General features: G+C 40.0%; 1 protein-coding gene across 3 annotated transcripts in view; it reads right to left on the bottom strand.

Moving 5' to 3' along the window:
• Positions 1 to 4,863: 4,863 nt before the first annotated feature.
• Positions 4,864 to 14,601, bottom strand: part of tmem63c (transmembrane protein 63C) — a 37,918-nt gene continuing 28,180 nt past the window's right edge. For all 3 annotated transcript variants that reach the window (XM_013908392.1, XM_013908390.1, XM_013908391.1), the window contains exons 14-23: positions 13,857 to 14,010; positions 13,656 to 13,762; positions 12,955 to 13,041; positions 12,779 to 12,844; positions 11,799 to 11,961; positions 11,602 to 11,707; positions 10,216 to 10,383; positions 10,007 to 10,119; positions 9,836 to 9,907; positions 4,864 to 9,270 (exon numbers count right to left, since the gene is read on the bottom strand). In XM_013908392.1, the coding sequence (XP_013763846.1) occupies positions 9,040 to 9,270; positions 9,836 to 9,907; positions 10,007 to 10,119; positions 10,216 to 10,383; positions 11,602 to 11,707; positions 11,799 to 11,961; positions 12,779 to 12,844; positions 12,955 to 13,041; positions 13,656 to 13,762; positions 13,857 to 14,010 (1,267 nt within the window). In that variant the 3' untranslated portion in view covers positions 4,864 to 9,039. The remainder of the gene's footprint in view (positions 9,271 to 9,835; positions 9,908 to 10,006; positions 10,120 to 10,215; positions 10,384 to 11,601; positions 11,708 to 11,798; positions 11,962 to 12,778; positions 12,845 to 12,954; positions 13,042 to 13,655; positions 13,763 to 13,856; positions 14,011 to 14,601) is intronic.

Here is a 14,601-nt window from a genome sequence, read left to right as displayed (position 1 = left end):
GAAATCAGTCACACAATGCCTGATTTGCTTCCCACTGACAGCCCATCTCTCAGTGTTACATAAGATCCAAGCGTCGAATGGCTCATCGCCCCCCCTGGCTTCCGAGACGAGGGCGACTTCAGCCCACTTACTCATGCAACTGCACAATGTCACCTCAAGTATGTTTTCAGAAATTCACAGTATCACAATTTGGATCACTTTATCTTTATTTTCCTTTATGCTTTCCTTCAAAAACGAGCAGAACTGTGCAGATTTTGGATGCGTTTCTACTTGAATATCATCTAAAGCCAGAGTGATCAGATGAGTGGGGGCAGGCAGGAAGGTTATGATGAGTTACACACATATCAGCTCATTTTTCTTTTTTCTGTTGTGTCACTGTGAAAGTCGCTGTCTGCTCGGCTGATGGTGGAGCAGCTGACTTGGAACTTACCCGTCTGTCTGCACTGCCAACAATATCCTTACCCTCTCTGCAAGAGTCTGCTGGATTTGTGTTGGCCTCTTGCTCTTGCAATATAAAAACCAAAACTGAACTTCATGCTCTCTCTCATCCCCTGGTAATGGATTGCAACAAATTTCAATAAACTCACATTGACTATATGTTTATTTCCTTCATGGTTTTTTTTGTTCCTCTACTGCTACAGATTGACCTTGTAGCTTTTTGCTCTGAAGGCTGTCATCTGGGGGGAAAAAAGTCTGTGAGAAAAGACAACATACATATTTTTAGAAAGTCTGCAATGTGTTTTGGAACAAAAAAAGAGGGGGGGGGGTATTCATTGTTGTCATGGCAACTGTAAGGTGATGGTTGTATATATGTGCGTTTTTGATGAAGGAGAAAAACGTTGCATTGCTCAATCCCTCACTCATCGTAAATCCTACAGTGGAGAGGTGTTGACAGTGACTGTGCATGTGAGCTCGGGCTAATAAGATTTGCTCCGATGGCTCTCTGGGAGACTGCAGCACAAGTCTGCCAAGCAGCCATCACAAGCATGAGAATGAGCTATCTGTCAGCAGCTGCTGAACAGCTACTCCTACTAAGAAGTAGTCTTTGAATTCCCTTTTCTGCCTGTCTACGGATCAGGCTCATTCCTGTGGAAGATGTAGCGAGAGATAATCTAAACAGTCAAACCTATAGTGTGACTAGAAAACAGATGGGTACTGTAGTTTCTCAAACAGGATAGTGGATTTATTTGGGATCGTGTGTAGCTGGTGAACAGTACAACTTGGGTGTACTACATCCTATTTACACACGATTGATCAACATCAGCAATGGAATTTCTGATGTCTTCTATAATTGGTAGTCCAGAAATATGACAAAGGGTATATTCTGAAATGGCAACCTCCATGGGTGATTAAACCAACTGTCACTAATGGTCTTTTGAGTTGCCTCCAAATTCAGTCCCCGCAGACCCATATATTTAATGTTATAGACTGTATATAAAAGATGGACTTGGCCATCAACCATTTAGCACTTTGGCTGGTGCCATGTTGGCTCTTTCTATCCAGAAATGGCCACATTGGGAAAAAGGGTGGAGTGCTGAGTCAGCAACTGTTGCTGGGAAGTTTGGTTAGCACAATCATCTCTACGGTTTACAGAAAATGGTCTGACAAAGAAAAAATATCCAGTGAGCGGCCATTCCCTGAGCCTTGTTGATGTCAGAGGTCAGACGAGAATGGTCTTACTCCTTTTAGATGATAAGAACCGCTGAACCACTTGTCACAACCAAGATGAATGCACATTTGCAAACCTTGAAGCAGATGGGAAACAGCAGCAGAAGATCACAGTGGGTGCTACTCCTGTTAGCTAGGAACAGCGAACTAAGGCTACAATTCACACCAGCTCACCAAAATTGGATAACCAAAGACTGGAAAAGCATTTTCTGGTCTGATGAGTCTTTCTGCTGTAACACTTGGTTGCTTGCCTTGTATCTTCTATATATCTGTATGTTTTCTTGGCATATTTTGGGCCATGTATGTCAACTGAGCATGATTTCCCTGTTAACGCCTAGTGTATCATATTTAAGACAGACTGTTTTTTGTGAGTTTTTGAGACTTCTGCATTATCAGTGTGATTCCCCCCCCCCCCCCTTGAAAAAGATAAATAAAGAAATAGACAGGCGTAGTAAATATGGCACAAATTAAAAGTCATATGGAAATTCAAATTGAATTGACCATCTGACAAATTTGTCAGATGGTTCAATAAACTCTTCATTTTCAAAACAATTGAATTTTCAGGCCATCATTTAATATTTTGGGCTCTTTTTCTGACCATGTCCATCCCTTTGTGACCACAGTGTGCCCATCTTCTAATTGCTGCTTTCAGCAGGTGAATGTGCCATGTCACAAAGCTCAGATCATCTGAAACTGGTTTCATGAAGATGAGAACAAGTTCACTGTATTCTAAAGGCCTTGGTAAATACCTGGATCTCAATCCACCTTTGGGGTGTAGTGGAACGGGAGCTTCACATCATCGCTGTGCAGATTTTGTGTGATGTTATTATGTGAAAGGTATATCACCCATTTAGACTATATGAAAGTGTAACCCCATTAGTTTACAAGTGTTTTTGTGAGTTTCTTCTTCTTCTACATCATTAATGTAGAACACACCTTAAGTCCTAAAAATAAATTGATCAATACATTTTTAAATGGATCCAATAGGATATAAATTTAAACGTGTATATGCAAATGAATATTTAATTATTTCTTTAATTTGTCACAAAATCTTTTGAAAATTTGAATTCTCTGGCAAAGAATTTATTATATAGGGCGTGACCTCTTTTTGTGACATCAAGTCACTTGACATTACTGCTGCAAGATACTTCAAATTTGATACCAAGTAAATACAGGGCCAGTATTGCAGATACCAATATTGATATTGTTAACCAAAAGAGGCAGGGGAGGGCAGTGTGTCATGATTTATGAAATAAATCATCATCAATTTGCAAATTCTGAACACATTCTGAACAAATCACTGTGATTTTTACCATACTTAATTTACCATACTTTCAGCTATTCATGTTTTTTAGAAACTGTTTTTTCTTTTGGAGATCTGGAATTTAAATGCACCTGTTTCCAAAGCACTTTGGTTCAGTTTCTGTTGTTTAAATGGGCTATAAATAAAACACAGTTTGCTGTCAACACAAAAACATTCAGACATTTTTCTTAGTGCGTATTTAACACAGTTCAGTGGGATGCATACTGAACTTAAAGGATAGAAAAATGTAATGTAATTACATATTATATCAGTATTTGGATCGATCCGCCCACCTCTGCTTCACATTTGTTTGGCTTCCTCAGCTTAGATGTCTCGATCTGTGAACTGGGCTCCCTTACTGTGTTGGTGTTGTTGCATAATGATGCCAAATTCAAAATGCGTGCTCCAGTTGTGGTAAAGATTGAATAAAAAAAAATGCTAATTAGCAGTCTTTGAGCACATCTATAAAACCAGGTTTGGCAGCAGCTATTCCCAGGCTCCGACACAATCTGTGTATGCCCTGAAACCCTGAGTGATTAGCATCTTTGATGCCAACAAATGTTATGTAAAAGAAATGTATTGTAGACCTCTTCAGCCATATAAGGCTTTCCCTGTTTCCCTGAAACATTGCCTCAGATAGAAAAACAGTCAGCAGAGGGTTTAATCTGAAAGTCGAGAAAGACGCTGTGATGTAACTGAATATTGAGCTGCTGCTAGCAGGTCCTTGGTGGGGGGGGGGAATTGCTCTCTGAAAAAGGTTCACCCTTAAACCAACATGGAAAACAAAAGGTCTCTACGGTGCTATTAAATTTGAAACTTAATACTGGACAAAAACCATGTTTAGAAGAAGATTGTGAGAAGAGCTGGAAAGTACAGCCACTAAATCGACATTGTGGTAATTGTGTTTTGCCAAGGGGAACAATGAATGTTCTTATATAAGTCAGTTGGATACTATAATATACTCTAGGGGACTTAAAATACTAACTTTTTGAGCTGCGTTTGTATGTTGACTCAAAGCCATATGGGAGTGACAATATGGTTGCAGCAGGAGGCAGAGACATTTTCTATTCTAAGCATCTGGACAGGGGAAAGCAGATGGCAGACCACAGACCCAGAGGAATTCACCTTTCTCTGAGAATCATGCCATCAGCAGTTGCCACAGGTGACGACGGAAATGTCATCCGTGGCATTTCCTCTCTCTGTCTTCTTTTGTGACTGTGCAATGAAGGAGTATCGTGCACGGTGGAAGTCTGGTATTTTTCCACTCTGCAAACTGTTTCGTACAGAGAAATTCAACCAATCCAGTCAGTGCAAGATGGTTCATACATTTTCATTATTTTGATAGAAAAAGATCTTTAAACAGCACAAGATGTTCCACTGTGGTTCGATTATGAAATTTACTCCTATATCCACACTCTGATGTGGTTTCAGGGCAAGTGAGCTCTCTAGTATGTACAGGTAACTGTCCAAAAAGTCATTTGTGTGAAGACCTTCAGTATGGGTAATAAGCCTGGAAATGAGAAGAAACACTGTTATCAGCTGGTAGATTTTAAATGAGTAGCTTAACTTTTTACAGTTTCCTCCCAAGAATTAGATGGGATACTGGATGTGTCCATTAAAGCTGCCCTTACCTTAGCTTAAGAGAATAAGAGCAGATGATATCCACATTATTTTCTAACATAAATAAAAATATTTCCTAAATATCAAATGAACATTTGAAAGTACTGTGCAAAACATGTTTTTGCACATTTCCTAAAGGAATCGTATTCTTATACCAGCGCACTCACAGCGGCTCTTCTATTTTCCACATGAAGTCTGACTCACTGTGTCTGAAAAAGCTTCCATCACAGACCACAGCAGAGAGTAACAAGAAGTTCATGGCACAAGATGAGTGGATTGAGCTGAATTCATTTTAATCTCAGATCACAGCACTTCACTTATAACAGATGAAAACTCATTAGCCTGACAGAGATCAATCTTGAACACAGCCTGTCCCTAAACCTCAGACTTCTTGGAGATAATAGCAGCCCACTTTTACAGCAGAATAAAATCTGAAATAATGTACTTATGATACACATATTTTATAAACGAAGAGCAAAAAGCATCGGGCACGTCTGGAAACCCAATAGACCTCGGTTGGCCAAGCTGACTGCACATGAACAGACATGTCCGGATGCAATAAAACTAGTAAAGCATGGGAACGGACAATCCCTCTTCGCATGGCCATTAGAGCTAAGAATACCCTATTAGTTTTTATTTTGTATTTTTCAAAGGAAAGCACATTTAATGATCTGTGAAACGAGCTTCTGGAAGAGAAAGCCATGGGACATGTTTGCAGTTTGGAGACTGAAATTTTGAGATGCTCTTTGATGTTCTGTTTTTTTAAACTTCATGATCCTCTGCAGTGGCCACTTCATCTGCGCTCTGCTGCTAGCTTTCATCTACTTTATACAGCATAAGCTACTACAATTAGAGTCCCTGTAAAACGAGCAAAATACATGTCACTTTATAACAAAACGTGCCATTAATGTTATATAAAGCATGACTATAAGTATATCATGATACACTCTCTCAGACAGAACAGAAAACCGATTATAACTTACTCTACTTAACAACAAGGAGCTACCTAACCCATAGCAGTCACTGTTAATCAAAGACAAACATTTAGAGAACCCCGTCATACATACGTATGATCCAAAAATAAGGTAACCGAGGAATAAAAAGGGCTTGATTGAAATCAGTGACAAGGCACAAACAAGTACACAATACAAAATATTGATACAACTACAAGCCACGCGCTCATTCTTAACCTCGCAATCAACCATTTTTATGACATTCACTTGCTTTCCTATTCTACAGCTTTTGATCCCATCACTTGGTCTTCAAGAACAGATGAGGTTTGCGCACTGGTCAGTGATCTGTTCGTCTTTAGGACTTCCTGTCCCACGAGTACGCAGGATGGTGTAAGCTTTGAATGAATGGATGACAGCTGAGCCAGTTAATATGCTGATGAAGATCGTGTGATATATTCAAAAGCTCTAGATAAAGATAAAGGTAGAGGACTTCGTGTGCAGATTGACTGTTAATATCTTAGTAGAATAAGCTCACATTGTATGTTTGTTTTATTCTGAATGAAGGACGCACTGGCTGTTAAAAAATTGAGTTTTGGGTTTGTTACGATTTTTATCTCTTGGTTGTTTCGTCCATGCAGCATATTTCAGGCCATGCTGGATTGTCACACAATAAGGGCGTTTTTTTTTTCCAAGGCACAGCAAAAGACATTAGTAAGAAATTAACATTCAGTCACATGAGAAAATCTTTTACCCGCTGTAAAGAGGATTTAAAAGAAAAACAAAAAGACCAAAAAAAACCAACAGATTGACACAAAAAACATGAAGTTTAGCACATATGTAATTAACATGCAGTGACGTGTTACATAGCATATGTCAACTGAAAACAGCATGATAGTGCTTTATTTTACTGTTTGTCTTTGCAACATAACAAAACCTAATTTCAGCAGTGACCTATTTGACCAACACCAAAAAAACTGGAAAATTTTATAAAAGCTTTTGAGTTTAGCAAACTTAGCAAAACCGAAAAACTTCTTCTGGAGATTTCCATGTTGTTCTCCTGCAGTGGCACAAAACAGACTCCATGGCATATTTGGAAAATAATGTAATTTTAGGATGCGCTTCTATTATACTCCATTTCTTCACAACTTAAAGGAACAGCTTCACATTTTACAAAACACTTTCTTGCCTGCACTTTGATGTATATATTAGTACCATAGCAAGTTAGCTTAGCTTAGCAGCAACACACCATAAAGCAAAGTCTCTGCTACTTTTAAACCAGTCTCTGGTTTAAAACCAGAAACTAGCTGTTTCCCCTCCTTTCAGGTCTGTATGCTAAGCCAAAGATATTGTAATTTTGTTATGGGTTAAACGAACAGACTGCTAGCTATGCACAATGCTATACGGTCATGGTGAAAACCTTAAATGATCTACAACACATGGCATATTACACTCAGTCGTTACTGATTAACATAAGCAATGCCAAAATGCAGAAGCAGTGTAAGAAAGTACACCCTTACTGCTTCCTTAGGAATTAAAAGAGAAAGTAGCAGTCAGGTCTTGCTAATCAATGCACTTGATTAACTGATCGTCAGTAAGTCTGACCAACTCGGTAAAAGCAGAGATTTTGACAGTTTGCTGGTCTGGAGCATTCAGATGTGTGCTAATGCAATGCCAAGGAGGAAAGGCATCAGCAATGACTTTTGAGAAAGAACTATTGCTGCCCGTCAATCTGGGAAACGTTAGAAGTTTTTCCAAGCAATTTAAAGTCCATTATTCACACAGAAAAGAATGACTGGGCTCCTACAAGCTACTGAATCATGACATGGATTTAGTTTTCCAGAGGACTGCTTCTGCATTTTTGGCTTAGATTTTTTTTAAATAAATAATGACTTGTTGTAATATGTCATGTGTTGTTCATCCCCGGTTGTATTTATCCAATTTTGTTACCTTATAAAGACACAACTTTTTTATTATGTCCTGATAAATAAAACCTCAGAACTGAAAGACATTTAGTTTGTTTTTGCCATGACTCTGTACCTAACCAGTGTATACAAATGTCTCCCTGGGGCCAAGAGATCTAAATTTCAGAAGGTAAACTACAGGTTTTGTAAAGAAAACCAAGTGCCTGCCTATTTTCTGTGTAGACTAATCCAGACGCTACTCTACAGTGCACCTACTGCACGTGCATTCTTTAGGTGGACTTGAAAAAAAGTATTATAGAAATAACTACTTACCAGGGTGCCCGTGTGTCTACAAGTGAAGACAAGATTCTTGGCATCAACACCCCACAAAGTTACTGGTTCTGCCTGTAGGCTAGCCCTTTCTCCATGTTTCGAGTCCCCAAGTTTCAGTAACGTTACACAAAGACGTAACAATGCTAACAGTAAAGTGAGTTTGACGTTTAAAAGTACTTTCCAAACTATACCCTATATAATGCCCTCAGAGTATCTCGCTACGCCTACCAGAAAATTAGTGCACAATCAGTGGTCATTAGTTCCAACCTGTGCTAAGCTAAGCTAACAGGCTACATGCTTTATTTTCTTACCAAACTGTGAGCAAGAAAATAGATAGCAGATTTCCAAAAAGCTCAAGCTATTCCACTTTGACCATATGTACAGTCGAAACATAATTAGGTAAGGTTTTGATTAAGATGAGACATCTCTGCAAATCATTGTACATCCTCGATTCCTCCCGCCCCCAACCCAAAGCACAATATCAATGACACCAAAAATACTGTAGCAAAAATATCAACCTTATATTGATAATAGTTACAAGCTTCAGGTTGAGTCAAGCTGTTTGTGCCTCCGTTTAGAGCGTACATATATTACGGTACATCTCTGAGTTACATTTGGCCCTCCGTCCGTCTGTCTGCTGTCTCACTGCAGATGGCTTCACAACTAGCTGCCCTCACCCTCAGCCCTGCCGAGCTCTGCTACAGAGGAACCAGATATCACCTATGCCCAAACCCCTCTGTCAGTCTGTCGGGGCAAGCCTGTTCACACCACCCACTCTGATGGGAACTTTCGCCTCCACTCATTTCCAAGCGACACAGCATGGATAGAGTATCTCTGACTGAAACCATAATGCATTTCTATTACAGTCTGCATCACTTGTAACCTTTTTAATTTGCAAATTAAGCCATAGAAGAAGACAGAGTACGTATCAGCATCTGATCATTTAGCTAAAAGAATCTGTACATTTAGCTTGGTGTTATGTTCTGTTGAGCTGTGTCTGATGGGTTCGGCAGATTGTTTAGGCAAATGGCTTTCTTCTGCAACTGTGATGTTTAAGAGCATTTAGCTCCTGTATTCTCAGGCTCCGTTACTCTTCAGGCTCTTCAGCCTTACTAGCAAGCACAGTCTAGTCTCAGAGTCTGAGGCAGCAGCGTAGTTGGAGTCTGAGGTCAGTGGCGAAAACGCAGCATTGCGGCATTTAGTAATCTGTGTTCTTCAGCTGAAGGACACGTAGAAGTCAGTTTTGGGTGGAGATTTGGTGTTACTGGTAGCCCATGGAGCTGTCCATGAGCGTGGTGGAGCAATAGAGGTCTGGTGGGTCTTGGAGCTCAGTCTCACGGGTCTGGGTGTGTTCCCCCTCTCCTTCTTCTTCCTCTGCTGGCCCACGGTTTGAACTCTGAGAGCTGGCCATGGCGCCATAGCTGTGGTGGGCTGGGGAGGGCATCGGAGTCAAAGCCAGCTCTGGCTCCAGCAACACAGATGCCACAAAAAGCTGAGGGAAGCAGATCAATGCACATTTTGGAATTGTGTCATCCAGTAAATCACTTTATTCACAGGCAGTGTGTGCCTGGTTTAAAATGGAGATAAACAAGAGACCTTTCACATGCTATAACTTGCTTTGACCACTTATCTATCCCACATGGAGATGGTTCATCAAAAAGCTCTTTCAACTTCTTTCTCCTGTGAATTAACAGTTCAAACATCCTGAGCTTGTTACTATTCCCATGTCATGGATATTATATTGGTTGAGTTTTTGTTATGTCCCAATTAAGAGAAAAACTATGTTGTTATAAAGTCAAGATGGAACTTTTTAGTGATATATTTGATTTTATATGGAATAACCCCAGTGCTTGTCTTCTGAGGTTGATTCTTTCACAACCTTAAGAGCATATGGCTCTCAGATCTCATGGAAAACTAAACAATTAAATCTCATTCAGTGGAAATCTCATCCAGCACACAATCCACTGATATATTAACTTCTCTGTCACATTTAGGTCTCTCTCCAATAATATGCTTTGGTTGTGTATTGGCCAACAGAGAAAGAAATGGTACTGTACACTGGAGGCGGTGGTGGATGTTACGGTACTCCTGTCTGCATCAGTGAGCGTCCCGTCTGGCTGATCAGACATCTGAAACAAAAGAGACAATGCATGGGAAAAATATTAGTTCAAATTCAGTATAAGTCATCTTCAGCTGATTTTGTCTCTGTGACACTTGGTGGCGCTGACCTGGTAGCTTGTTGACTTGTCTGGTTGCTTCCTAAGGCACAAGCGGAGGAGGTAACAGACAATGCAGAAGATGTGGGACACTAAAGTGAAGAGGGTGATCGGATGCATTGGACCTGTGACAGTGAAGGGGAAAAACATGAAAAATTACAATATTACAGTATCCTGACAATCCACCGATCTTTATGAATTTTTATGGCAGGGATATTTACCTAATCGGAGCACGGAGAAGAAGAGCAACCAGAACATGCAGAGAATGGGAGCTACAATGACCTGGCTAATGGCTGCTCTGTGGATTCGCTGGTTGAGTTTGGTGGGAACATAAGCATAGTAGATGTTGTATCGATCGACCATGTGCTTCAGGATCGCGTAGAGCAGACCTGGAAGAAAAAAGTTAAACAGAAATGCACTGATGATGATGTCTGCAACATGAAAGAGAAACAAAGTTATCTGATCGATGTCAACATCACACACAGGGTTTGATCAATCTAATGAGGATTGTGATGTACAAAAAGCAGAGTGTTTGTTTCCTGAGTCCAAAATGGGACTTGATGGGATTAAATAGCTGAAGGCTCGGGCTCCCATTCTACTTTTGGAAACTCTAAGAAAAACAAATAAACCTGCAGTAAGTGATTTGTTGTATTTTATGATACTAAAAGGTCTGACAGATGTAATGGGATGTGAGCACTCAAGACTTTGTATGTCAGGACTAGGATTTTAAATTAAATTTTGGATTTAAGAGAGGAATTTAAAAGATACTAATACGGGATAAATATGACCTCAAACTCATTTACATCATAAAACTTTGAACTCAGACCAGACCAGTGACAGATATTTAACTAAACATCGAATCCCTGGGATATCCTTTAATAGAAGAAAAGAAATGCAACTTCAACAGTGTGTCTTGTTTTTTTCTACGTGTTAAATGTACAAATTTACAGGAAAAGAAAATTTTTGTTAATTCACAGAAAATTATTCTTATTTATTTTATAGTTTTAAAGTTAGAAGGTAAAAATTTATGCATTCATTCAAATTTTTCCAAAGCCTTTTGGTGAGTCAGATTTTTGTTTTTGCCAAACAGGTTCTTGCCCCCGGGCCTTATTTTTTACACCCTGTTCTAGTCCCTGTTTTTGATCAATTGGAAGCTAATTTTACATTTTTTGCCTTTAAATTAAAAAAAAAAAAATCTGTTGTCTTGGTCTTCTTCATCAAATGAAAACTGAAATCTAGAAGAAAGAAAAAAAGCAGGTGAAATGCAAGCAGACACAGAGTTTGGTGCATTAAAGGCGGCCTGTTTTTGACTGACGATTAGATTGCAGAAGTAAATAGAAGCTCGGTGAGCGCCGGGCAGAGACAGGAGCAGAGTGGGCGTCTGGCTCACAGCTCGCTGTGTCTGAGTGTCTGGGACTACAGCAGCAAATTCACACAGTCTGCATCGGACTGGCAGGCAGCAGAGGAGAGTGAGGTTACAGTACGAGGAGACACAGCCTTACACAAACACGACTGAGACGGGACGTGTTGGGATGCAGATGGCTGAGAAGAGAGGGTGAGAAGAAGAGGTAGATGGCTTTACAAGATTGTAGTTGTGTGCTGCTCACCAAAGGGTGTAATGATGGGACACGTGATGCTGTAGGTCATACTGACAGCAAAGATACACATGGTCCAGGCGTACTCAAGGCCAAACTGGAACTCATAAGCTTGACTCTGCAGAGACAAAATAAACACAGCTGGCTTCTTAAAGTTTAAACCAAACAGCGTGTTAAGATGCCAAGATAAGCACCAAGGCTCTGCTTACCCGTTTGACATGAATCCGCTCAGCTTGGGATTTTGCAAAGCAGAGGCGCAGTGCGTACACCGTCAGTGCAGGGATACGTAGCAATTCCATAGCCGTGCCAATCAAACTGGATGTAATTACGTAGTTTACAAAAAATGCGCCGTTGTCAGGAAGAAACACACACCTGCATTAAGACACAGACAAGAAGTGGGCTGCTGGAGATTCTTTCTGAGACTCAGTTTTAACCAAATAATTTCCAAATAACAAATAAAATAATAATTAAAAAATATACATCAGATTTCACTTTGGCTCAAAGTCATCTTCTTGTGCATCTGTGCGGTGCTTTCCAGTTTTTAGCTCGCTCCCACGTGAAGGGACTCTGATGAAGCTGAAAGCCCCATTATCAACACTAATGTCCTACAGTTGGACAAAGGACCGCAAACTATTACTGCAGCAAATATCAACTTATCAACTTTTTTACCTGCAACCCCAGTAAAAACCAGAATGCAATGATTTACAAATCTCCTAAAGCCATAATTTATTCACAATATAAAAAAAACATATTGAAATGTTTAAACTGGGAAAACGTCCCAATTTGAAAAAAAATATTAGCTCATTTTGAATTTGACGCCAGCAACAAATCTCAAAACTACTAAAAAGAAACAGCTAGAAAAATGCTTTGCAACTAATTAAGTCAATGGCAACAAGTCAGTAAAAGAAGAAGGTGTAAGAAGATTTTTTGACATACGTTGCCGCCATCAAATTCCAATGAATTCATATTTTCTGAGGTTAAACATTTTTTTATGTTCTATTGTGAGTAAAATATGAGTTTGTGAAAATTGTAAATCATTTCATTCTGTTATTATTTATTTATTTACTTCCACAGAGTGATGGAAAACATAGCACCTGAGCAGATAGCAGTGTGTAGCTGCACAAGAAGATAATCGTGGAGTGGAAATAATGTGTTTGATTGCACTTCTCATTACATTTTTTGATCTTACTGAAATTTTAAATCCTTCTCTTCCAGGAAGTTGACATCAAAGAGCCAGGTGAACAAGAGGTCAAGGCTAGAGCAGAAATAAAATAGAAAAAGTGCATAAACGTTACAAAAAAACCACAAAAACCCAGGAATAATTCAAAAGAAGTAGATCAAAAAGGGAAATCACTGTAGATGTACCTGGACAGACCAAGTGAAGGCAGGATGATGACCATGAAGACCAGCAAGAAAAAACACTTGTGCATCGTCACTTGATTCTCACCAGATCTGAGACATGAAATGATCCAATAAGATGAGAACATGCGATACATATTTTGCAACATATATCTAAAAAAAACCCAAAAACCCACACACAAAAAACCCACAAAAAGAAAAACAACAACAACATAATAAATTCATGAATTAAAAGCCCAAAATGGAAAAAACAGTTGACTCTTTGTACCCATTAGCACAAACTACATTTTTCACTACAGTAAACAGTTGATTTGCATTCGGCCCTTCACACATCACGCCTGCACAACACGTTTGTGGGGGTGGTTATGTAAAGAAAGGGTGCTTATAGGTTGTTCTTATGCACACTTGTTCTTCCTCCTGCTAGTCACCGCACATAGAGGAAACGGTGACTACTGTTCATATCATTATCCTCGCACGGAGATCTCTATGACAACCTGCCCAGAATAACAGTGCAGGGAGAGTGGCAGAGAGAGAGGGGGGAGAGTAAAAAGAGCAAGAGGGTGAAAAAGAAATAAATTAGATGGAAAAAAAAAAGAGGAACGCTGATAGTTGAGAGGAAGAAAAACCGCTGCAAGTAAACGAAGCAAAATATCCACATTTCTATTTCAGATGGCTGAGGAGAGCGGTAGTTGATGACTACCCAGTACCTGGTCCAGTGGGACTCAAAGAAGGCGGAGTAGTAGACAACAAAGGGCAGGAGCACTGAAAACGCCCACAGCAGAAGGGTCGGGAAGAACTCTGTAACCACTGGGCTCTGCATTGGACAGCAAAATGGCGATTGATGAAAGTGAAGAGGTTCACAATGGAGCACAGACGTCAGTAAGTTTAATCTGCTCTGAAACTCTAACCCTCAGACTCTCCACGGGCCTTGTGACGTTGAACTTGTCCATGGTGTTGACGATGATGGCAGGAGTGGTGAAGAAGAAGAGCAGCAGGAAGAGGAGGATGTTGAGGAGGACGCAGCGGAGCCACCACCGAGATCCACACACTGACAGGTTTTCCCTATCGATGGGAAAAATGACGAGCCTCAGTTACCAATCATCCAGCAACATGAACACAGTTAACATATTACCCTTCTCTGATGTACATGTACTTTATGTTTTGACATATGCCTGAAATAGCCGGATGAGTGGTCTCTTCTAAGAGCGGTCCAGCGTACTGGGTAGAAGAGCAAGTTTAAACCAGCTCACTTCAGCTCCCAGTCCCTGCTCGACCTCTCAGCCTGCGACTGCCACAGTTCATGCGTAGACACAAACACACTGCAGTCAGTCAGATGTGAAGCTCAAACTGTGAGCCTCCTTTGGTTAATCCCCATACATATGCAGCACTCACTTGTTACATAATCTCTGCATTTGCTTTCTGAGATAAGAAACATGCACCGCAGCTAATCCAATCGTGGATGCTGATTAAGCTTTAGACGGTGTTTGAGATCTGCTACTTACAGCAAACAACATACCGATAATCTTAAATGTCTTTGAAGTTGAAACTTATGAAAAAGAAGCAGGAATAGCAATGCTAATGCAGGCACCGATCGCTGAAACATCCACATTTTGTGTTATTTACATAGTGCCTTTCAAGAGATGGTGGATAACT

The sequence above is a fragment of the Pundamilia nyererei genome, unplaced genomic scaffold, assembly GCF_000239375.1.
Source record: "Pundamilia nyererei isolate P.nyererei 1_Seehausen unplaced genomic scaffold, PunNye1.0 scaffold00010, whole genome shotgun sequence".
Lineage (NCBI taxonomy): Eukaryota > Metazoa > Chordata > Actinopteri > Cichliformes > Cichlidae > Pundamilia > Pundamilia nyererei.
The sequence above is the reverse complement of the archived record's forward strand: the minus strand, read 5'-3'. Positions and strand labels throughout refer to the sequence as shown.